The sequence below is a fragment of the Meles meles genome, chromosome 1, assembly GCF_922984935.1.
Source record: "Meles meles chromosome 1, mMelMel3.1 paternal haplotype, whole genome shotgun sequence".
NCBI classification, from domain to species: domain Eukaryota; kingdom Metazoa; phylum Chordata; class Mammalia; order Carnivora; family Mustelidae; genus Meles; species Meles meles.
This window is the reverse complement of record NC_060066.1, coordinates 130,546,715-130,570,272: the sequence shown is the minus strand read 5'-3', so window position 1 is coordinate 130,570,272 and position 23,558 is coordinate 130,546,715. Positions and strand designations below refer to the sequence as shown.

At 39.5% G+C, this 23,558-nt stretch overlaps 1 protein-coding gene and 1 non-coding gene across 7 annotated transcripts in view; one reads left to right on the top strand and one right to left on the bottom strand.

The window, feature by feature from the left end:
- CDC14A (cell division cycle 14A) overlaps positions 1 to 23,558 on the top strand; it is a 198,373-nt gene that overhangs the window by 88,419 nt on the left and 86,396 nt on the right. For all 6 annotated transcript variants that reach the window (XM_046006231.1, XM_046006240.1, XM_046006223.1 and 3 more), the window contains 2 exons: positions 17,139 to 17,205; positions 20,857 to 20,919. In XM_046006231.1, coding sequence (XP_045862187.1) covers positions 17,139 to 17,205; positions 20,857 to 20,919 — 130 coding nt within the window. The remainder of the gene's footprint in view (positions 1 to 17,138; positions 17,206 to 20,856; positions 20,920 to 23,558) is intronic.
- LOC123928072 lies at positions 6,058 to 6,164 on the bottom strand. Its single transcript, XR_006815599.1, has one exon. It is a non-coding gene; the product is annotated as a U6 spliceosomal RNA (small nuclear RNA).

Genomic DNA, 23,558 nt, shown 5'->3' with positions numbered 1-23,558 from the left:
CACTTCTACTTAAAAAATAATAAGCCTTAAAGAGACTTCATTTAAGTGTAATCGTTTTATTGTTGAAAAATTTTTTAAGGGGTGCCTGGGTGGCTCAGTCGTTAAGTGTCTTCCTTCATCTCAGGCCATGATCCCAGGGTCTTGGGATTGAGCCCCGCATTGGGCTCGCTGCTCCACAGGGAGTCTTCTTCTCCCTCTCCCACGCCCCCTGCTTGTGTTCCCTCTCTCTCTGTCAAATAAATAAAAAATCTTTAAAAAAAAAAAAAGGAAAAAATTTAAAAACTGAACACTAGTTTGAGGGCTTCTCAAAGTATGGTTCGTGTCTTTATATGCCTTCTTAGACCGAAATGCCTATTTCCATTTGTTCTCTAGATCCTTAGTGTCTTTCTAGTAAAAGGATTTTAAGTTTGAATGAGTTTGAATAGAGTTTGAATAACGTTCTTCGAGATTTATTCATTTAACAAAATTTTATCTTAACAGTCTCTTCTGTAAAGCCTTTCCTCATTTTTCTAGAGAGGGTTGGCAGGTCTTTCACCTGTAATTCTGTATTATATTTTGTGCATTGCATTTTGTGCAGGCTCCTTCACATTTGCCACATACATGATGAGAACAAATATCTTGGGGCACCTGGGTGGCTCAGTCGGTTAAGCAACTGCCTTTGGCTCAAGTCATGATCCCAGGGTCCTGGGATCGAGGCCTGCATCAGGCTCCCTTCTCAGTGGGGAGCCTACTTCTCCCTCTTCCTCTGCTACTCTGCCTGCTTGTGCTCTCTCTTGCTCTGTCACATAAATAAATAAAATCTTAAAAAAAAATAAAGCAAATATCTTGGGTCACTGGGTGGTTCAGTCAGTTAAGCATCTGCCTTCTACTCAGGTCATTATCCCAGAGTCATGGGTTCGAGTCCCACATCAGGCTCCCTGCTCAGTGGGGAGTTTGCTTCTCCCTCTGATCCTCCCCCTTCTCATCTTTTCTCTCTCTCACTCTCTTTCTCTAAATAAATAAATAAAATTTTTACTTTGAGATGTAACTGACATCAGCATTTTATAAGCTTAACGTGAACAGCATAATGATTTGACATACATATATTGTGAAATGATTATGATAAGCTTAGTTAACACTCATCACCTTATATAGTTATAAAAGATTTGTTTTTGATAAGAACTTTTAGGATCTATTCTCTTTGCAACTTTCAAATCTACCAGACAGCCATGTTAACTGTAGTCATCATGTTGTAGATGACATCTTTTTTTTTTAAATTTATTTATTTGACAGAGAGAGATCACAAGTAGGCAGAGAGGCAGGCAGAGAGAGAGGGGGAAGCAGGCTTCCCGTTGAGTAGAGAGCCCGACGTGGGGCTTGATCCCAGGACCCTGGGATCATGACCTGAGCCGAAGGCAGAGGCTTCAACCCACTGAGCCACCCAGGTGCCCCTAGATGACATCTTTAGTATTTATTTTATGACTGAAAGTTTGTAACTTTGACCACCTTCACCCAATTCCTCAATTTACGGCTTGTTCTTGACTGCATTAATTATAGCAGACTTTAGAGATAGTTGAATTTCTGACTTGGTGTGACACTCAAGGAGTGTTTGTTGTGATGTTGCTCTTTGCAAGTCAGTCTTAGTTTCATTAAGTTAATGGAATTAAGTTCCATTTAATTGCAAAGTAGTGGTGTCCAAAAATGTACCTTCGCTTGTGTTGAGGATGACCAGTGTGTCTGTCAAGAGTGACTTTGGCTAGGGGCACTTGGGTGGCTCAGTTGGTTAAGTGTCTGCCTTTGGCTCAGGTCGTGATCTCAGGGTCCTGGGATGGAAGCCCCGCATCAGGCTCCCTGCTCAGCGGAAGTCTGCCTCTCCCTGTCCATCTGCCTCTCCCTCTGCTCATGCTCTTTCTCACTCTCAAATAGATAAAATCTTTATAAAAAAAGAAAGAGTGACTTTACCTGAAAACTAGAGGAAAAGGGTATTTTTCACCTACTTCAGTTTCTTGAGTGCATCCATCTTTAGTGTTGGCTTGGCAGTTGGCCTCAAGGGAACAAGAGGCTGTTCAGTTCTGGGGTCAGAGTCAGCAGAGTTTGAATTGGCAAGCCTAGCTTGAATCTTTTTAGGTACTTTTCCTTTTACCGTGTTACCAAATTTATAGTCTATACTATTGACTAGTGTTCCATGAACTCATCTTAATTGTGCTTGTCTAAGGCCTCATGAAACTACCAACACTTAGTGGAATTCTCAGATTGTCTTCTTGGCAGTTCAGTGGCCATGGTTTTCAAATCCACCTTCTCTGGTGTTCATAAAACAGTGTTGGTGAAAACGCTCAGCTTCATAAAACACGGAAAATTGCACAACTCTTCTTTTGATTTCTTTTGTGCTTTTAAATTCATTTTATAGAACTTACTTCTTTGTTTATGGGTCAAATGGGGCAATGTGGTAAGTTTTTTTGCTATTTGATGATGGCTCAAAGATGTCCTGAAATCAACTTTTTTATGACATATAATGTAAAATGGAGAATTTAACTGTACAGATAATAAATACCATCCAGACTCCCAGTTTTGATGACAAATATAGAAAGCAGGATTTGAGAAACAATGAGTAGGTGTAGAGGTGAGGTTAAGGTAGGGTGCTGTGTTGACACTCACTGGAATCAAGCTGATTGGACATTGAATGTTCTGTCTCCAGCTGTCTATTTAGTTTTTCTTTTTTGGTGTTGGTTTTTTGCAGGTCTCCTCCTGGATAGGTCCAGGAATGCATTTTTGTGTGGCTCTTTTATTTTAGGTTAGAGAGGAGGCTAGAACTTAGAGGTAGTATTTCCCCAAGTTATGTTGGTTTTCATATTTGGTTTTTAAAAGTCTGAGAGGCGTTAAAAAACGCTGATGCTGGGGCACCTGGGTGGCTCAGTGGGTTAAAGCCTCTGCCTTCGGCTGGGTCATGGTCTCAGGGTTCTGGGATCGAGCCCCACGTTGGTCTCTCTGCTCAGCAGGGAGCCTGCTTCCCTTCCTCTCTCTCTGCGTGCTTCTCTGCCTACTTGTGATCTCTGTCTGTCAAATAAATAAATAAAATCTTTAAAATGAAACAAAACAAAACAAAAAACGCTGGTGCCTGGGTTCTACTCCCAGGAATTTTGACGTAATTGGTCTAAGGTATTGGGATTTTAAAAAACTTCCACAAAATTCCAGTATGCTGGTAAGGTTGGAACTACTGCTCTATACCATCTACCATGGCAAAATAAAAATAAAAATAAAAAGATTCAAAGAAAAAGTTTAGAACTCTTGGGGATTTAAAAAACACATTCTCATTTTAAAGATTTTAAATGGTTCTGATTAATAAAGGAACCTGTTTAACTTTGTTTAACTCAGACTTTTCCAGAGTACTTCATCCTGAATCCCTTTCCACTCCCCACCCCAATTTCTGTTAATATCTGGCAGCACCAGTGTTCTAAAACACTGTAGGACACATTTCCGGATCCACACCTGTGTGGAACAAAATAGATCGCTTGGGATTAGAATAATACGCTACCATTTAATGGAGCTGTTTTTGTACTATTTCCTGAGAATCTTGGAAATAGACAGCTTATCAAATAATGGCATTTTATCTACTATGAACAGGAACCTGCAGCTTTTCTCTTAGAAGAGCAGGTGTGAGGCCAGAAAACCTTCCTTACCGGAGGGCCCACAAACCTCCCACCGGCAGTCCTTTAAAGACATTTGACATTGAAATGAATCAATACTGTTTGTATTAAGGGAGAGGTTTGTTGTGTTTTGGGGATGACCCCTAGTGATATCCCTGTTGCTGAGCTGTGTCTTAATGTGGCTGAGTCTTAGTGGGAAATCTCTGAAGCAATTACTCTGGACCATCTGGACATGCCAGAACTTGTAGGTCTCTTAACAAAGGCTCAAAGGGGTCAACCACTTAGAACTTGGCATTAGGCTGCCTTCTTTCTTCTAAAGCAAAATAAACATGTGCTGGTAGATGTTAGATCTAATTATAAAATGTATGTCTTCACAGAAGGTGTTGAACTAGATATTTGTTAGCTTAAATATGATATTGTGATTTTTGTTAAAGTTTATTTAGCAATTAACTTTGTATTTCAAAGGAACAGTTTTCCTTACCATGTTTTTCTTTGGAGTATCAACCATGTAGAAACAAAATTTATTTTATGCTTTCCAGTGTATCCTTATGATGGCTACCCTTCTGCTTCGCAGTTTGATCTTTGGGGTTATTTCTGCCCCCTTGGATCTTTAAAAAACCTTTGCTTTTCATGCTTAGTGTGATGAGAAAGATCCACATTAGTTTTGATAGTGATGATATATATGCTAGTTTCCTGAGTTTTGAAAATAGATGGGAGTTGATGGCTTATCCATTCCAAACTGGTCAAGCCATTCTCAACAGCTGGGATGTGTTGAGTAACTTGGATTACTATGAAAAGCAGATCCTTTATTAGATTTTTCTTCTTAAAGTAGTAAATAAATGCCATTAGACAGGATCTGAGTACAGAAACAACAGTCAGGGTCTCTATGACTCACTAAATACACGTAAGGAAGTGAGTTATACCTATTCTACATTTTTGGAACCCAGCAGGTGCTTCAGTGGTTTGAGTTGTGAAAGTTGGTTCAGATGATGTTCTTTGTTATTCCTATTTTGATGGTCCCATATCCGTGTTACCAAGTTTCTATAGAAGAGTCAGTGCCAAGCTTTTGTACTCTTTATAGTGTACATTTCTGATAGCCAGTCTTAGTTGATAAGGGTGGTTTAGAAAAGTACATTAATTTAATGTATTCATATTAGTTTACCTTACAGTTACAGTAATGAATTACATTTATGTTAATGAATGTAATTATTTTGTTGAATGTCTTGTTGAATGTCTTTTCAGTACCTAATCTAAAGGCAATTTGCTATTATTTACTAACTTTTAAAAGATTCATTTATTTATTTATTTATTTGAGAGAGAGAGCACGCGTGCGTGCATGAGCAAGGGAAGTGGCAAAGGGAGAGGAAGAGAGAATCCTCAGGCAGATTCCTTGCTTAGTATGGAGCCTGATGCAGGGCTCTATCCCAGAACTCTGAAATCATGACCTAAGCCAAAATCAAGAGACAGCCCCTCAACTGATGGAGCCATCCAGGTGCCCCCAATTTACCACTATATTTATCTGTAAAGCAAAATTAGTATGATTACATGGTGTCACTCACATCTTGATAAAAGGCTCAGAGCACAGTGCATGGTCTGTTGTGTGTGGGGTTTTTTTTTTTGTTTGTTTTGTTTTTTTTGGTGTGCCTATTATTGCTAGTTCTGGACAGAGTCTATTCTGCTGACTTTATGTGACCTTTGAGCCATGATTTAGAGATGAATTTTTACATATCTGTTTCTTTGGATGAACAGAGTGATTAGTGTGTAGCCTTATTTTCAATCTGAAAAGTGGGAGATTCTGTGTTCTGGTTTTTGTTAAGTACTGGTCATGCTCACCTTTTGGCGCTGCCTTATGAAGCCATTTGATTTTGCTCTTTGAGTGGTAGATGGCTTTGTTCTTCCCATGAATACTCAGCAAATACCTTTTTATCTTGTAGGCTTAGATGATGATAAGCAATCAGCTCTTTCTTTTCCCTGGACCTGGTTCACTTGTGTCATGGATTTGTTCAGTGATTGGAAGTCAAGTACAATTTGGATAATTATGTGTCGTATTTTGGGGCATTGTCTACTTACCAAGTATCCATTCAGTATAGTCTAGAGCTGAACTACCCAGCACAGTACCTACTAGCTGCTAGCTACCTGTGCTTTTGAGCATTTGAAATTTGTTTAGTCCAAATGTTTTGAAGATTTAGTAAAAAAAAAAAAAAAAGGTAAAATATCTTCTTTATAATTATGTTGATTATTTGCTGAAATGATAATTTTTCAGATATACTGGAATAAGAAAATACATTAATTTTACTTGTTTCTTTTTACTAAATATAGTTTTGAAAGAAATTAAAATTACATATTTGGCTCTTTTGTGGATGGCATCATATTTCCACTGGACATTAAGCTCTTGACTGGTTTTTTTTTTTTCACTTTAAAATGTTCTTTTTTTAAAATAGATTTTATTTTATTTTTTCAGTGTTTCATCCTTGCGCAGGGGCCATGCTAATCTTCTCTGTATCGTTCCAATTTTAGTATATGTGCTGCCGAAGCGAGCACTATTTTTTCAGTGTTTTAAGTTTCTTTGTTTATGCACCACATCCAGTGCTCCATGTAATACGTGCCCTCCTTAATAGTCACCACCAGGGTCACCGATCCCCCCATCCCCCCCTTCCAAAACCCTCAGTTTGATTGTGTTTTTGCTACTGTACATAGTTTATGACTAAATATCGTTTTGTATGATTTTTGCTTTGAAAGGTCAGTAGCTCCCAACCACTAGAGTTGTTTGAATATAAGTTTAATGATCTCCTGGTAATGATTGTTTATTCAGTCATCAAACATCTACAGCATCTTAATGTCTCCAACACTGTTCTGGACTCTGGGCATGCAGAACATAAAGGACACATTCTCAGTTCTTAAGAAGCTCATGATCTTCTGGCAGTCGTGTAGATGGGATTCAGATCAGTGCTTGGAAGGATGCTTTCATGACCTTTGAGATCCCACTGCTCTGCAGATATTTGCATACCTCCTAACCATTTGTTATCCAGAGAACTGGCAGAGAATTTTGGAATCAAAACATATGTAGATCATAGCCATCCCCAATATTTCTTCATCCATTTAGTGCCAGGTCTTTTTTTTTTTTTTATGATTTTATTTATTTATTTGGCAGAGATAGAGATCAAAAGTAGGCAGAGAGGCAGGCGGGGGGGAGGGGGAAGCAGGCTCCCCACTGAGCAGAGAGCCCGATGTGGGGCTCGATCCCAGGACCCTGAGATCATGACCTAAGCCAAAGGCAGAGGCTTAACCCACGGAGCCACCCAGGCGCCCCTACTGTCAGCTCTTTTTACTCTTTGGATTAGACTCTGTGTTTTAAATCCTGTACCTCTGTTCTTCATTCTTTCTTCATTTCAAACAACCTCATTACCAGAAATGCTTTCTCATTGCTTTGCATGAATATATTCTTTCATCTCCGGTTTCATCTCTTCATTGTTAACATTAACAAGGTTGCTTCTTTCTGAGTGATGTCTGGATGCTTAGGTACAAGCAGTGGTATGTCGGTAAACTGGCTCTGTAAGTAGAAGGTGTTTCTTGATTTCTATGGTGTAAATACACCCACCAGTGCTGATGTGGGTTCTCAAAATTTCTGAATATTCAATAATCACTTACGGGAGCCCATAGGAGACAGTTCTATGACAAGAGTGGATTCAGCCCTTTCTCTTTGTATCTAATTGTGCATGGTGGTTCTTGTTTTCTTAAATTTAATTTTTCTTCTATAGCTTCTCTGCAAAATAGATGCAAAAATGTAGAAATAAAAAAATTCCCGGGGCGCCTGGGTGGCTCAGTGGGTTAAGCCGCTGCCTTCGGCTCAGGTCATGATCTCAGGTCCTGGGATCGAGTCCCGCATCGGGTTCTCTGCTCAGCAGGGAGCCTGCTTCCCTCTCTCTCTCTCTCTGTCTCTCTCTCTCTCTGCCTGCCTCTCTGTCTACTTGTGGTCTCTCTCTGTCAAATAAAAAAAAAAAAAAAATTAAAAAAAAAAAAAATTCCCAACTGCTTTATACTCATTTGTTTAGTTTTTCATTCAACAAGTATGTATTGACTGCCCGCTGCTCCCAAGGTCCGAGTTACTGGATTTTTATAATCATTTCATAGTTGCTTTGTGGTTCAGTTGACTATTATGCTGGATGTCACATTTAAAAAGAGAGTTGTTGGAATAGATGGAGTTTAGATGGTCAAGCATGAGGCTGGGTTAAATTTGTATCTGGATGTGTCTAGACAGCTGTTGGTGGTAACATTAGTCTTCCATATTGGGCCTAGAGATGTATGATTTATTCTTCAGCAGAGAAGAATGATTAGAAACCCCGGGTGTTTGGGGTATTAACTTATCTCTGAATGAAGAGCAGCCTTGTGTTTACCTGCTTAAGAGAGTTAATGCAATGCTTGGCTAGACTATCCTGACAGATACAGGGAAGAGTTGTGGTTCTCCTAGGCAGTGTGGTGAGCCCATACTTCCTCCTGCACTTGAAGTCTGTGGACTTCAGTGATCCTTCATGGGGGAGGTAACAATACAATGTGCCCTCTTATTCAACTCCATAAATATCTGTCTCAGTAAGTATGGATGAGTGAATGAATAAATACATGGATAAATGATTGAAAAAGGAAACCAGGAGTTAAAAGTTGGGAATTATAATTGCAATAAAAACTGTGGGACTTTAGAACTTTCTATCCACATCAGTATCTTGGTTTAAGTTCTAAAAGCTCTGTATAGTCTCTCTAAAGTGTCTGGGTTAGAATAAAGGTGTGTTTAATACCACTTGATAAGCTCCTTTACTTAATTGAAGTACCTAGTTGGTATCTATTTTGTGCCAGGCAGTATGTCAGGTACTAGGGAGAGAGGTGCGAGTAAAAAAATGTATAGATCCTGCCCTCTTTGAGACTGTTACAGAGAAAGCGGCAGAGTCAAATAAGCATGCCACAATATATATCAACTGTAGTTAAGTCCATTAAAAAAAAGCTGGGGACCTGCTCCAGCCAGGGTGGCATTGAGATTTGTCCTCAGAGACTTTGATCTGTGTGTGAGCTGGGCTCTGAAGACTAACCTAGTCAAAAGCAAGTGGGAGGACATGTGACCAGCAGGAGCAAAGGTCCTGTGGTGAGCACAGAGGGCTCTATCTGAGGGGTTAAGCAAGGCCTTGTGATGGGCAAATTGTATGGGAGCATGATATGAGGAGGTCTTGGCAGGCAGGGTCAGATACCCACCAGGCCTTATATTTGTTGACAATTTGAACTTTCCCATGAAAGCAATGAAGTCAGTGAAAAGTGACTGGATCAGATTTACCTTTAAAAAATATCCTCTGGCTGCTGTGAGAAGCCTGATCAGGAAGTTGAGGCATGGGTGTGGGAAGGCTGTTGTAGGAGTTCACCTGCAGGAGAGGTGGTGGGGAAATTGAGGAGAAGTCTGTGCAGGCAAGAGGCAGTTAAGAGGGAGAAGCAACAAAGCATGATGGCAGACAGGATAAGGGGAATGAGAGCTGGAGAGACATCTGGGCTCTAACTTGAGCAATTGTGGAAGCTGAATCTTTTAGGGGAGAGACCATGCTGGAGAACCGGTTATTGTTCTTGCTTTGAGGTTGGGCAGCTGCAAGAGAGTCTTTTCACACAGTGAGGTGCGTTAAGACACCCAAATGGGAAGGTCACATATGTGGTTGGCTATCCTGTTTTTGCAGTTTTAAGGAGTCTGTGCTAGAAAGAGCAATTTGAGGGTCATTGGCAGACTGATGGCAATTTATATGGATGAGATTGTGTTGGACAGTTCTCCAAATGTGCTCCTTCCCACCGGCAGCATCAATAGCCCCTGGAAACCTGTTAGGAATGCAGATTCTCCAGTCCTGCCCTGGACCTATTGGATCAGGACCTTGGGTGGGGCCCAGTATTCTGTGTTTTGGGAACCGCTCAGGTGATGCTGATGCACTCCATCTATTTCTGGGCTAGGGAGAGAACATGGAGTGACAAGAACTTGAGTCTGGGAATGAACCTTGAGAAGCTCTTAATTTTAAGGATGGGAGGTGAAGGATGTCTTTGCCAAGGAGACTGGGGAGGAGCCATGTCTGGAGAGGTAGAAAAAAAATCCAGGATGCCAGTGAAGAGAGTATTCAAAGGGGTGAGATACTTGTTGCCGACAAGTTCAGTCAAATTATGCTTAGGAAATGTCCCTGGGCTTGGAAGAAGCAGATCTAGAGAGAGAGAATGGAGATTACTGACTGCCAGGGGTGGGGAGGGAGAGGGAGCAGTTACTGTAAATGGACACAGAGTTTCTTTTTCGGGGAACATAACTGTTTTGGTATTAGTGATGATATGAATTGTGAATATATCAAAAGCCACAGCATGGTGAATAGACTAAAAGAAATCACCGAATTGTGCACTTTAAAAAGGCTGAATTAGGGGCGCCTGGGTGGCTCAGTGGGTTAAGCCACTGCCTTCGGCTCAGGTCATGATCTCAGGGTCCTAGGATCGAGTCCCGCATCGGGCTCTCTGCTCAGCAGGGAGCTTGCTTCCCTCTCTCTCTCTCTGCCTGCCTCTGTCTACTTGTGATCTCTCTGTCAAATAAATAAATTTTAAAAAAATTAAAAAAAATAAAAAGGCTGAATTATGAATTTTATCTCAATTAAAAACAAAGCCCCCTCCCCCACCCCCAGCTTCGTAATGTGGAGATAATTAGTGACTTTAGTGCGAAATGTTCATGGCATGGATGAGAGAGGATACAGAACAGAGGTTCTTAAGATTCAAGAGGAGGGAAAATGGAGGCCAGGAGAGAAGTCATCCTGCAGAGAAGTCTCGTTTTAAAGGGGAGGCCAAAGGGAGGGTGGTGGTTGCAGGGAGATACCAAGTCCAGAAAGTCTGGGATGGCTTTTCTTCTTTTGAAGATGGTAGAGACATAAAAGTGTTTAAAATCTGTTGGGAAGGACCTAGGGGAGAGATCTGGAGAAGAAAGTGATCATCAGTTGTGTTGAATAACCATACAGTTTCAGAGTTGAAGGGACTTCTTTGGTTAATGGTGTTTTCCTAACCTGGGTCTCCATTTAGTGGAGGGGAATCCATTATATTCAGGATTATTTTCCTGGTGAAAAATAATCCTGAAGCACTCTTCCGATTCATACTTGAACACTGCATGGGGGCAGGAATCCTGCTATCTTCCAGGGCCAAACATTCTATTTTCAGATGGTCTTAACTATATTGGGGGGTTGAGAGAAATTAGCAGGGAAGAACTCATTTATCAGATGGGAGATAATGTTTCTTTTATAGAGTAAAACTTCTCCTCTTCTGAAATGGATTTTAATCTTATTTCCATCATTTCCTTCATTCCCACTCCCTAAAGGACCCAGTGCTGCCAATTCCTGAGCCTTTGGGGGAAGTTTCTAGTATTTGTTGGGTTGATTCTCTGACTTTTTCACTGGTACCTTAATATTCAGTTTTCTTGGTTTTGTAATTTATTACCACTCATCTCTCTGATTTCCAGCTTTTGGGATTTTATTGCTACTTTCCCCTCTCTTGTGAATGTGTTGGATTCCATTTTTTAAAAAGCCTTTCAAAATTCTCTTTTTTTGAGGGTCATTGGCAGACTGATGGCTATTTGATAGATATTTGTGTCCAATCTGCCACCTCTACCTTCTCTCTCTCTCTCTTCTTTTTAAAGTTTTATTTATTTATTTGACACAGAGCACAAGCAGGGGGAGCAGCAGGCAGAGGGAGAGGGAGAAGCAGGGTCCCCACTGAGCAGGGAGTCTGATGTGGGGGGCCTGATCCCAGGACCCTGGGAGCATGACCTGAGCCAAAGGTAGCGGCTTAACTACTGAGCCACTCAGACTCACCCTACCTTCTCTTTCTCTCTCTCTTTCTTTTTTTTTTTTCTTTCCACCAGAGAACATGCAACTTGTTTTTGTATCCCTTCACTTTTATGGTTACTCTCCTTTGACAAAGTAGGAGGTGGGTTCTACTAATTAGCCTTTTCTCTTGCTTGGTATGGGGGCAGGTTTGGGGAACCTATTGTCTTCCTGCACCCTTCATGAGGATTAATTACCTTGAGTAATGGGTATAATCTCCTTTGGTGTTTCATCTCCTTTCCCTTTTCTGAGAATGTGACCTCATTTTATTGCAGCACTTATTATATGTCAAGCTGTAAACTTCTCCCTGCCTTTCCAGCCAGCTATGACTGATTTGTGTCCTGATTCTGTGCCGTGGCATGTTTAACTGGCCCTCCTCTCTCTGGTCTGCAGATTTGATCATCAGGTCACCAGAGCTCTCTTTTCAGGCCCTGGGAAAAACTGTGGCTGGGATAGGACAGGAGATGTCATGATTGTCTCACCAAACTTTGCAGACAGTCAGAAAGACTGGGTCTGGCCCTTTTCTGATGATTTGTACATGTGAATTTATTTAGGTGACTCTAGGCATAGGAAAATATATTTCAGAGAATAAGGAGTACCTCCAATTCCTAAAATTGTTTTAGTAAAAATTTTTTTACTCTTTTAAATAAAAAGAAGTGTTTTTTTTCCTTTTCTTTACTAAAGCATTTTTATTCTTATTATTTATTTATTTACTTATTTATTTATTAAAGATTTTGTTCATTTATTTGACAGACAGAGATCACAAGTAGGCAAAGAGGCAGACAGAGAGAGATGGGGGGGAGGGGAAGCAGGCTCCCCACCGAGCAGAGAGCCAGATGTGGGGCTCGATCCCAGGACCCTGAGATTATGACCTGAGCTGAAGGTTTAACCCACTGAGCCACCCAGGCATCCCATAAAGCAGTCATTTCTAATCTAAGGTCTGTGGAGAAATTTCAGAGAGTTGCTGAATTTGTATAGCCAGAAAAGTGTCTTTGTTTTGAGTAATCTTATAACTGATAAGTTTACATTCACTTATAAATATTAGAAATAAACTATAGTGGTATTAGCAATATGAATGACTATCACAATAGAAATTACAGATATTCTTTTTTAAAAAATTTTTTTTTAATTTGTTTATTTTCAGCGTAACAGTGTTCATTGTTTTTGCACCACACCCAGTGCTCCATGCAGTACGTGCCCTCCCTATTACCCACCACCTGGTTCCTCAACCTCTCACCCCCCCCCCCCCCCCACCGGCCCCTTAAAACCCTCTGGTTGTTTTTCAGAGTGCATAGTCTCTCATGGTTCATCTCCCCTTCCAGTTTCCCTCAACTCCCTCTCCTCTGCATCTCCCCATGTCCACCGTGTTCTTTGTTATGCTCCACAAATAAGTGAGACCATATGATACTTGACTCTCTCTGCTTGACTTATTTCGCTCAGCATAATCTCTTCCAGTCCCGTCCATGTTGCTACAAAAGTTAGGTATTCATCCTTTCTGATGGAGGCATAATACTCCATTGTGTATATGTACCACGTCTTCCTTATCCATTCATCCGTTGAAGGGCATCTTGGTTCTTTCCACAGTTTGGCGACCGTGGCCATTGCTGCAATAAACATTGGGGTACAGATGGCCCTTCTTTTCACTACATCTGTATCTTTGGGGTAAATACCCAGCAGTGCAATTGTAGGGTCATAGGAAAGCTCTATTCTTAATTTCTTGAGGAATCTCCACACTGTTCTCCAAAGTGGCTGCACCAACTTGCATTCCCACCAACAGTGGAAGAGGGTTCCCCTTTCTCCACATCCTCTCCAACACACGTTGTTTCCTGTCTTGCTAATTTTGGCCAGTCTAACTGGTGTCAGGTGGTATCTCATTGTAGTTTTAATTTGAATCTCCCTGATGGCTAGTGATGATGAACATTTTTTCATGTGTCTGATAGCCATTTGTATGTCTTCATTGGAGAAGTGTCTGTTCATATCTTCTGCCCATTTTTTGATATGATTATCTGTTCTGTGTGTGTTGAGTTTGAGGAGTTCTTTATAGATCCTGGATATCAACCTTTTGTCTGTACTGTCATTTGCGAATATCTTCTCCCATTCTGTGGGTTGCCTCTTTGTTTTGTTGACTGTTTCCTTTGCTGTGCAGAAGCTTTTGATCTTGATGAAGTCCCAAAAGTTCATTTTCGCTTTTGTTTCCTTTGCCTTTGGAGACATATCTTGAAAGAAGTTGCTGTGGCTGATATCGAAGAGGTTACTGCCTATGTTCTCCTCTAGTATTCTGATGGATTCCTGTCTCACGTTGAGGTCTTTTATCCATTCGAGTTTATCTTGTGTACGGTGTAAGAGAATGGTTGAGTTTCATTCTTCTACATATCGCTGTCCAGTTTTCTCAGCACCATTTATTGAAGAGACTGTCTTTTTTCCATTGTATATTTTTTCCTGTTTTGTCAAAGACTATTTGACCATAGAGTTTAGGGTCCATATCTGGGCTGTCCACTCTGTTCCACTGGTCAGTGTGTCTGTTTTTATGCCAGTACCATGCTGTCTTGGTGATCACAGCTTTGTAGTAAAGCTCGAAATCGGGTAACGTGATGCCGCCAGTTTTGTTTTTGTTTTTCAACATTTCCTTAGCAATTCGGGGTCTCTTCTGATTCCATACAAATTTTAGGATTATTTGCTCCAGCTCTTTGAAAAATACCGGTGGAATTTTGATTGGAATGGCGTTAAAAGTATAGATTGCTCTAGGCAGTATAGACATTTTAACAATGTTTATTCTTCCAATCCAAGAGCATGGAACTGTCTTCCATCTTTTTGTGTCTTCTTCAATTTCTTTCATGAGTGTTCTGTAGTTCCTCGAGTACAGGTCCTTTACCTCTTTGGTTAGGTTTATTCCCAGGTATCTTATGGTTCTTGGTGCTATAGTAAATGGAATCGATTCTCCTTCCCTTCCTGTATTTTCATTGTTAGTGTATAAGAAAGCCACTGATTTCTGTACATTGACTTTGTATCCTGCCACGTTACTGAATTGCTGTATGAGTTCTAGTAGTTTGGGGGTGGAGTCTTTGGGGTTTTCCATATAAAGAATCATGTCATCTGCGAAGAGAGAGAGTTTGACTTCTTCCTTGCCAATTTGGATACCTTTTATTTCTCTTTGTTGTCTGATTGCCGTTGCTAGGACTTCTAATAGTATGTTGAACAAGAGTGGTGAGAGTGGGCATCCTTGTCGTGTTCCTGATCTCAACGGGAAGGCTGCGAGCTTTTTCCCATTGAGGATGATATTTGCTGTGGGTTTTTCATAGATAGATTTTATGAAGTTCAGGAATGTTCCCTCTATCCCTATACTTTGAAGCGTTTTAATCAGGAACGGATGCTAGATTTTGTCAAATGCTTTTTCTGCATCAATTGAGAGGACCATGTGGTTCTTTTCTCTTCTCTTATTGATTTGTTCTATCACATTGATTGATTTGCGAATGTTAAACCAACCTTGCAACCCAGGGATGAATCCCACCTGGTCATGGTGGATAATCTTTTTAATGTGCTGCTGGATCCTGTTTGCTAGGATCTTGTTGAGAATCTTTTCATCCATATTCATCAGTGATATTGTTCTGAAATTCTCCTTTTTGGTAGGGTCTTTGCCTGGTTTGGGGATCAGGGTATTGCTGGCTTCATAAAAAGAGTCTGGAAGTTTTCCTTCTGCTTCAATTTTTTGGAACAGCTTCAGGAGAATTGGTGTTATTTCTTCTTTGAAAGTTTGGTAGAAATTACAGATATTCTTATATCCCATTACAGTTTTTGTCTACGTCTTATATATTCACATATCTTATTTATGTTCACTCATTCTTTAAAATTAGAGTCATTAGTAGATCTACTAAATCTTATTATATAGTAAAAAAATAAGTAAATTATTAAGTAAATATTATGGTATTTTAAGTTTTTTATATTTTGATAAATTTGACTGGATTAGTTTTCTGGTATTCATTTATATTTTATTTTATGTCTTTAAAAATACTATTCTGAGAAAAGGGGTTCACAGGCTTTATCAGATTGCTAAGGGGTTCATGACACACAAAAGATTCTGAACCCTGTCCCAAAGAGACAAGTGCCTAACAAAGGAATATGTGGTTATTAATATAAACCATTTTATCTTGGATGTCCAGCTATACCTTTCTCTGTTTTTGTCCATTAAAATTTGCTTCTTAGTATGTGGTTTATGTCTTTACAAGGTATTTGGAAAAGGGGCTGTTTTGATTTTCACTGACCCATGAGTTCAGATGGCATTAAAAAAAGAAGTCTCGAAATCAGATTTACTTATCAAGAATAACCCTTCCTATTTCTTTAGGTTAACTGAAGTTTCAGGACTTAAGCATTTCTGTTAAGTCGCTTTGCTAACTTACTGTTTTTATATTAGGTTATCAGCATGCTGAAACCCAGTGATGTTGAAGCAGTCATAGGATCAAGTTCCCTAGGATGGTTGTGATATAAAACTCCATTTTATGTTAATTATTTATTTTATATTTTATGTTAATTATGTGAAAGCCCTTCAGGGTCATTTTCTCCCCATAGACATTATCACCTGGCACCTTCCCCACTGCTGCCCTTGGACTGACTTTGTGTGGTACATTTGACTTTGTCATTGGCAGGTCCCTCCCTGATAGCTCTGTTCCTCTGGGTCAGCAGTGGGGGCTGGGCAGAGAGAGAGCCTTGAGGTCAAGTTTCTTGCCTTGGACACCTTGGAACACCACTAGTGCCAGTTCTTGCTTAACTGACCTGAACTTGATACTTCAGTTTTATGTTGCCTAAAGCAAGTCTGCTAAGTTGCTCTAAAAACTTAAATAAAGTATGAAGTACTCAATTTTCGGTGCAATAGATTCCTAATCCTTTTGATACAATACTTCATGGTGCATTAGAAGCTCCCATGGATCCTGAGTGGAGATTATTTGGAAGCATGACTGCATTTTCCATAGTTTTTTTTTTGGGGGGGGGAGGTGGGGAGTTGATGAAGGGGTGGCATTTAATCCATGAAAATAACAGCTAGCTTCTGTTGACCTGCCTACATTGTCCTCCTTACATTTATATGCTCGTATTTACTATATTCCTGGTGGGTGGTTGTTCCTCTGTATGAATACCTTTAGTGACTGTGAATCTTTTCCTTAGTGAAACGGTCCAGTTCACTGTTAATAATATCAAGGAGAGTCATAACATTTATTAGGGGCTTCCCGTATGCTAGGCTCTTATATGAAGGACTTTATATTTAGTAAATGCATTCTGACAACAATCCTATGAATGGTAGATACAATCAGTAACATCATTTCAGAGATGGGAAACTCACAGAGGTAAAATTAACTTGCTCACGGTCCCAGGCAGTATGTGGCAGAGTTGGAATTTGAACAAAGGCAACCTGACTTCAGAGCTCAGGCTCTTAGATCTGTTTTTCTTAATTCTGCCTTTTGGGTTAAAGCAATTTCAGAAATGCTTCAGTTAAGCTGTAAGGGTAGTTAACTAGTAGGATCTGATGTATTACATTAATTTATCATTAATTAAATTAATTAAAGCTGTGAAGCCAAACAAGCAGTCTTCAGTTGACTTTGTTATGTTATTATTTGAATATTCTGAATGTACATTTTTAGTGTCATTTCTTTTTTGTGTGTGTTTATAGGGATGCTTCCTTTGGAAATTGCACTTACAATCTCACCATCCTCGACTGTTTGCAGGGAATCAGAAAGGTAATAATAATTTTCCTTGCTATAGTTGATGCAGATGTTTCAAAATATGAAAAAGGAATAATGTCAGTATCCTTGCTTGTCACTGAAGAGAAGACAGGCAGTTAGCAGAAGGCTTTCTACTTCTTGATGGAATGATTGATGTGTAAAAATATAGATCATCAGGCAAATTGAGGGGTGTCTGGGGTAACTCTGTAACTCCTGATAGAAGTAGAGGGGGTTTCCCTTCTTTATTTAAATTATCCCTCTTCCTTGGGGCACCTGGGGGGTGGCTCAGTGGGGTAAGCCTCTGCCTTCAGCTCAGGTCATGATCTCAGGGTTCTGGGATTGAGTCCCACATCTGGCTCTCTGCTCGGCAGGGAGCCTGCTTCCTCCTCTCTCTCTCTCTGCTTGCCTCTCTGCCTACTTGTGATCTCTCTCTGTCAAATAAATAAAATCTTTAAAAAAAAAATTCCTCTTCCTGGGCAATTGTATGACTTGTGTCTGTCTCTGTGCCTGTGACATTGCTTTGTCACTGGGTCAGCTTCCTTATCAAGCCAGTGCTTGGTGTGGGAGGATAGGAAGCCACTGCACACCTCTGTTAGTGTGGAGGGGAACATTTCCATGTTGGTTTCCTACCTGGATATTGTTACAGTAGTAAGTAGGCCAGATATTATTATCTCATTATTATAGATGAGGAAACAACCCCAGGGAGGTTAAGCCACTCTTAGGGCTACAGGGAGCTATTAGCAGGGCTAATTCTAACTCACATTTCTTTATCAATTTGGAGCTTTCTAACATCCTATCAGGGCATCTTATAAATCAATGGTTTGTCAAAGTGTGGGGCTGGCTAGAGATGCAAATTCTCAGCCGTCCTCTGAGACTGACGGAACCATAAATTATGGGAGTGGGGTCATGCAGTCTGTGTTTGACACTCTGGGTGATTTGATGCTCTTTACAGTTTGGAGGCATAGATTAGTTATTCATATGTATAATTGAGAAGTGAATCTAAAATACTTTTGAGAACTTTTAGAACATGTTCTAGAAGCATTGATTTACTGAGAAGTCATGCATGCTATACTATGAAGTTCTTTTTTAAAATATTTTTAAAGATTTTATTTATTTATTTGAGAGAGAGAGAGCATGAGCAGGGAGAGGGTCAGAGGGAGAAGCAGACTCCCTACTGAGCAGGGAGCCCATGCAGAGCTTGATCCTAGGACCCTGGGATCATGACCTGAGCCGAAGGCAGACACTTAACCCACTGAGCCACCCAGGTGCCCCTATAGTGTGAAATTCTAATGAAGTTTCAAAGTACATCATTCCATCTTGAACATATAGCCATGATGTATCACTCAGGAATGTACATGTTGCATAGCCCATGGGCAAGGGTCATTATGGACTATAGATACACCAGGAGAATGATTCTTGTTCTAGTTTCTTTTCTGATGTAAAACTGATTTTGTTACATTTTAAGTGAGAAAATTGGTATGATCAGTATGCTAGTTTTATGTATGTTTGTTTTTGACTTCGATATTTCATTTAAAAATGAATTTAAACTCTGTGAAAGTTTAAGATAGTTTCAAGTATTTTTCTTTCCACTTAAAGACTGTCGGCATACTGCAGCTCACACCGTAAGTAGTGTCTCCATCCTAGACTTCTAGTAGCAAAAATTAAGAACATGTGTGGAGAAATAATTCAATATATAATCCACAACTATAGAATTAAAAAAGTATGCCCGAGGGGGAAAATGTAATTTATTTATTGTTATTGTTGTTGTTATTATTTTGCCTATTCTGCCACCTGGTACAGGCTGTTTCTTTTTATAAATGTATGAAGTTCAGAAAGAGTTCACAGTGGAATATCCCCGCCTGTTATGGTAACTTGGTAACTGGGTATAGAAATTTATGACATCCTTCCTGTTAGAGAGGAAAGGTGTGACTTTGTTCATGGATAAGGTCTTCTGGAAATTTCTTGTTTCATCAAGAGCTGGGGCTTCTTTTACCCAAACATAGATGAGATTTTAGAAGATCTGACAGATATTCAACATGTCCTTAAGCAACTGAGACACATTATCCCCCTCCACACTTACATAAAGCCCCGTGTTGTGGACAGTTGCGTGGCAGTGAGGACCATACTCCTAAGAGTGTAGACAGAGTATGGCTGCATTTTTGCCTTGTTTGGAAGCATATCTTTCTGATTTTGTTGCATTGGCATCATCATAAGCATGGTTTTACCTGGGTGTGAACTACACACAGAAACATGGGCAAACACACACTTCAAATGAAGAAATAAGGAAGGAAGGTTATAGTCCTGGCTCTATTTTTCTCACTTCTTTCCCGGGAATGGTACAGATGGATCTACTAAGTTACTATATTTAAAGGTGAGATAATTTAAATAACTTGCTTTGGTTATAATAGTAGGGGTTGACTAACTCAGCAGTGTCAGGATTTATCCTTTATAAGAATCACCTAGAAGGCATATTAACATGTTGATCCTACCCCCAGAGAATCACATTTAATAGTTCTGGGATATGGGGTTTAGGACTCTGTATTTTAAATCTAAATTACTGTGGTGCTTCTGTTGCAGGTGATTTGTGTTCTGCATTTTTTTTTTTAAGATTTTATTTATTTGTTTGACAGACAGATCACAAGTAGGCAGATAGGTAGGCAGAGAGAAAGGAGGAAGCAGGCTTCCTGCTGAGTAGACAGCCCGATGCAGAGCTGGATCCCAGGACTCTGAGATCATGACCTGAGCTGAAGGCAGAGGCTTAACCCTCTGAGCCACCCAGGCACCCTGTGTTCTGCATTTTAGAAAATGCTGGTCTCAAGCATATTTTTGAAGATAGATGTCCTGGAGCTTGGCTTCATAGTTTCTTCAATTTTTAATGGTTTGAATATGTAACTTTTTAAAAGTAACAGTGGTTTTGTATTCTATTACAATCTGTACAGCTTCATGACTTATAAAATAAAAGACTGTCCTCTTCAAAATATTATATCTGAGCAAGCTAGATAGTTTTTAAAAGTTCTAAGTCATTAGTTATAAAAAAGAGTAATGAATGTGTTCTTTGTGTTGTTAAAAAGTACCAGCTCTTTCTCTAAATTGTAAGAGCAGACAAGTACACTTTTACTCTGTCAGTAACTATGACCATAAAACAAATGCTCTCGAGAAGTTTTAGGAACAAAGAAGGGCCTATGAAGTAAAAATGCCTTTTTTGCTAAGTATCTCATTAATGATCAAAGGAAAACAAAACCTCCCAAGAATAATTGATTTTTCTTCTCCTATCTGAAAAGTTAATTACTGTTATATACCCTATCATAGTTTGATATAAATTAATTGCCTGGTTCCCAATAGGTTTTAACTCTACGTTTGCTAGTATGTTCCATTTTATATACAGAATTGATTTACTACATACAAAACTAATGTAAATAGGGACTCTAGATATATTTTGCAGGACAAATTTTTATGCTTTTCTAAGTGTTAAGTCCCACTTGTGAGAAAGTCTCAGTGCATACTTATCAATGTTAGAAGGTGATTTCTAGATATGCATTTTAAATGAAAGGTTTCAAGCTTTTCAAACTTCAGATTAGTGAGAATCATTTGTGAGCAGGAATTCTAGGAATGGCTAGAGGACTTACCAATTTGGTGTGGAAAAACTAATTCAAATTCTGCTTCTAGGGATTACAACATGGATTTTTTGACTTTGAGACATTTGATGTGGATGAATATGAACATTATGAGGTTTGTACATTTTAATTTTTTTACAAGATATAATTTCATTTAATTAAAATCCTCTGTGCTCCACTCCCTGCCCTGTTCCCTCCCCGGCCTCAACACTCAGGTATTGCAAATTGAGTGGCTTATAAAGTAAAAGCATTCTGCAGTTTTCTATAGCTGTCAGTTTTGTCCTTTCAGCTTTGGTTATTGCCTTTGAACCAGGAATACCAGAATTTTAGTTTGGGAAAATGTCATTATCTATAATGTTCTTTCACTAAACTTCCATTAACAATTACTTTGCACATTTAATTTATAAGAAAAAATAATTTCAAAATATAGTTTTATAGTGAAACTGAGTTACTATTATTTTAAAAATTCAGTTTCTGTTTAAAACAAAACTTTACTTGTAATATTTTTGTTATATTGTAATATTTTTTGACCGCATAAATTTAATTTTCAAATAGGGCTGAATTTACCTAGTTCTACGAATTGGCTGAATTTTTTTTCCCATTGCATCATGGAGGTCTTGAATAATGTCTTGCCTGTTCAGCGATGCAGAGTTTAGGCAAGGGCTGTTCCAGCTAGGTTGCTGTATAAGGAGATGTTGAAGAAACAGCTTTTCTGTAAGATGAGAAACCTGTAGAATGCGAGTAGGTCCAACACTCTATGGAAGTGAACTCACCTGTTGGGGTTCTCCAGATGACTTGTGAAATGTATCACTACCCTTAGCAATAGAGGGCAGCCCTTCCCCTTTGCGCTCTAGTTCAGGATCTCTGTTTGGATATCCTGCTTACAAGTTAAACTTAACCAGTCTGAAAAGAAACTGACCATCTTTCACTCCACTATGGTCTTCTGCTTCATTCCTTTATATTAATGGTACCACTTATCCTGCAGTTCACCCAGGTTCAAGAACAGGAATGTTCCTCTTTCCCTCCCGAATCGAACCAGTATTTGAATTCCTGGTGTCTGTTTCATCTTCCCTGTGCTCTCTGTTCTCCCTTCCTTCCCTCTGGCTCAGGTGTCGTGCCCTCTCTTGTGGACTATGAGAGAAGCATTCTTTAATGAGCATGGGTCCTTCTTCTCCTGTTAGTCTGTCTTTCACCCACATGACTGAGTGATCTTGGAACAGAACTCTCATCATTCTTGGCCCCAGACTGCATTGCTCTGCAGAAATGGGCATGAACTCCTCTGTGCTGGCATTCTTAGCATGGATGGGCTCCAGCCCACCTCGAGAGCCTTGTCTCCTGTTTGCTTACCATGCGCCGTCTGCATGCCAGCCCCACAGAACTGTGTGTTCACTGCTTCCCGAGTGTCCCTGTGTCCTGGCTGAGCTTCCTTTCTGCCACATGCCCATCCCCTCTAGCGTTTCCCCTCCTCTGTTTTGTGTGGGTCACATCTACACAGAGCATTACTCTCTTGCGTATTTTCTCCCTTCAGTTTCATGTGTTACAATTTGTACTTTCCATGTTTCCTATATCTTGGTTTTATTTTTCTTACTGGATTGCAAATTCCTTGAGGATAGGACATGACTAAGTGGAAAAACATATACTGAATACTTGGATAGAAAAGTTTAATATCATAAAACTGCTATTTCTCCTCAAATTAATAAATGTAGTACAATTTATTAAAAATCTTGAATTTTTTTTTAACCATAAAAGCATGGTTGTCATGGCATTTTTAGTAGCAGCAAAAGAATCCCCCCATCAACCCCACCCCCACCCCCATCTAGAAACAGAGACTGTGCACTCATAAGGGAAGGTTGAATGATTTATAGTACATACACACCATGGAATGTTATGTGCTGATGTGAAAAAGTGAATTTGAGCTATACCACTTGTCTTGGAATGATTTCTATAATACATTGTTTAGAAGAAAAGATACAGATAAGTGCTCATAATATAATCCCCTCCTTTAATTAACAGTAATGAGATCCCATTTCACCCATATATGTATATCTGTATTATATGAGCAGAGCTGATTTCCTGTGATGCTAATAAAACTGAAATTTTAGAGGACCCCCCCCCACTTGTGTGGGCATCTTTTAAGGTCCTATTCATAATTTTGTATTATTTTCTTAAAGTGGACTTCCAAATTAGATGTTTCATGCTCCATGTATATGGCAAAATGCAAAGTCCATTTCCATTAAAGGAGATACTGGGGTGGACACTCAAGAGGAGGAGGAAGGAACAATACCACAATAAAAAGAAAAAATTAGCTGACATTTTACTTATTCCTTCATCTTTTTTTAAACCTTAATGTTGATGCTGAGGAGGGGTAGTTGGAAAAGCTGTTGAAAAACCTGAGACAGTAGAGTTTAATTCTTGCAAACCAACCAACTGGCCAACTTAAAAAAAAAAAAAAAAGTCTGTTAAGAATGTGGTCATACCCTCGCCTGAGTAAATGAACAACCATAATAACAACAACAACCCAGGTAATAATGGGAGGCAGGAGGCAGTTGGTGAACATTTCAAAAGTTTTCTGTCAAATTACTTCCTTTCTGAGAATGATATATCCATTCTCTCATAAAGCCCAGGAAAAGAAAATCACAAAGAGAAGTATGCTTTTTAGGGAGTGAGCATGTCATAAATGCTACTTAATGAATAAATAAAGGAACTATCTTCCCAACAGTCTGTGGGCCTGATACTTTCTTATCATAATTTCGC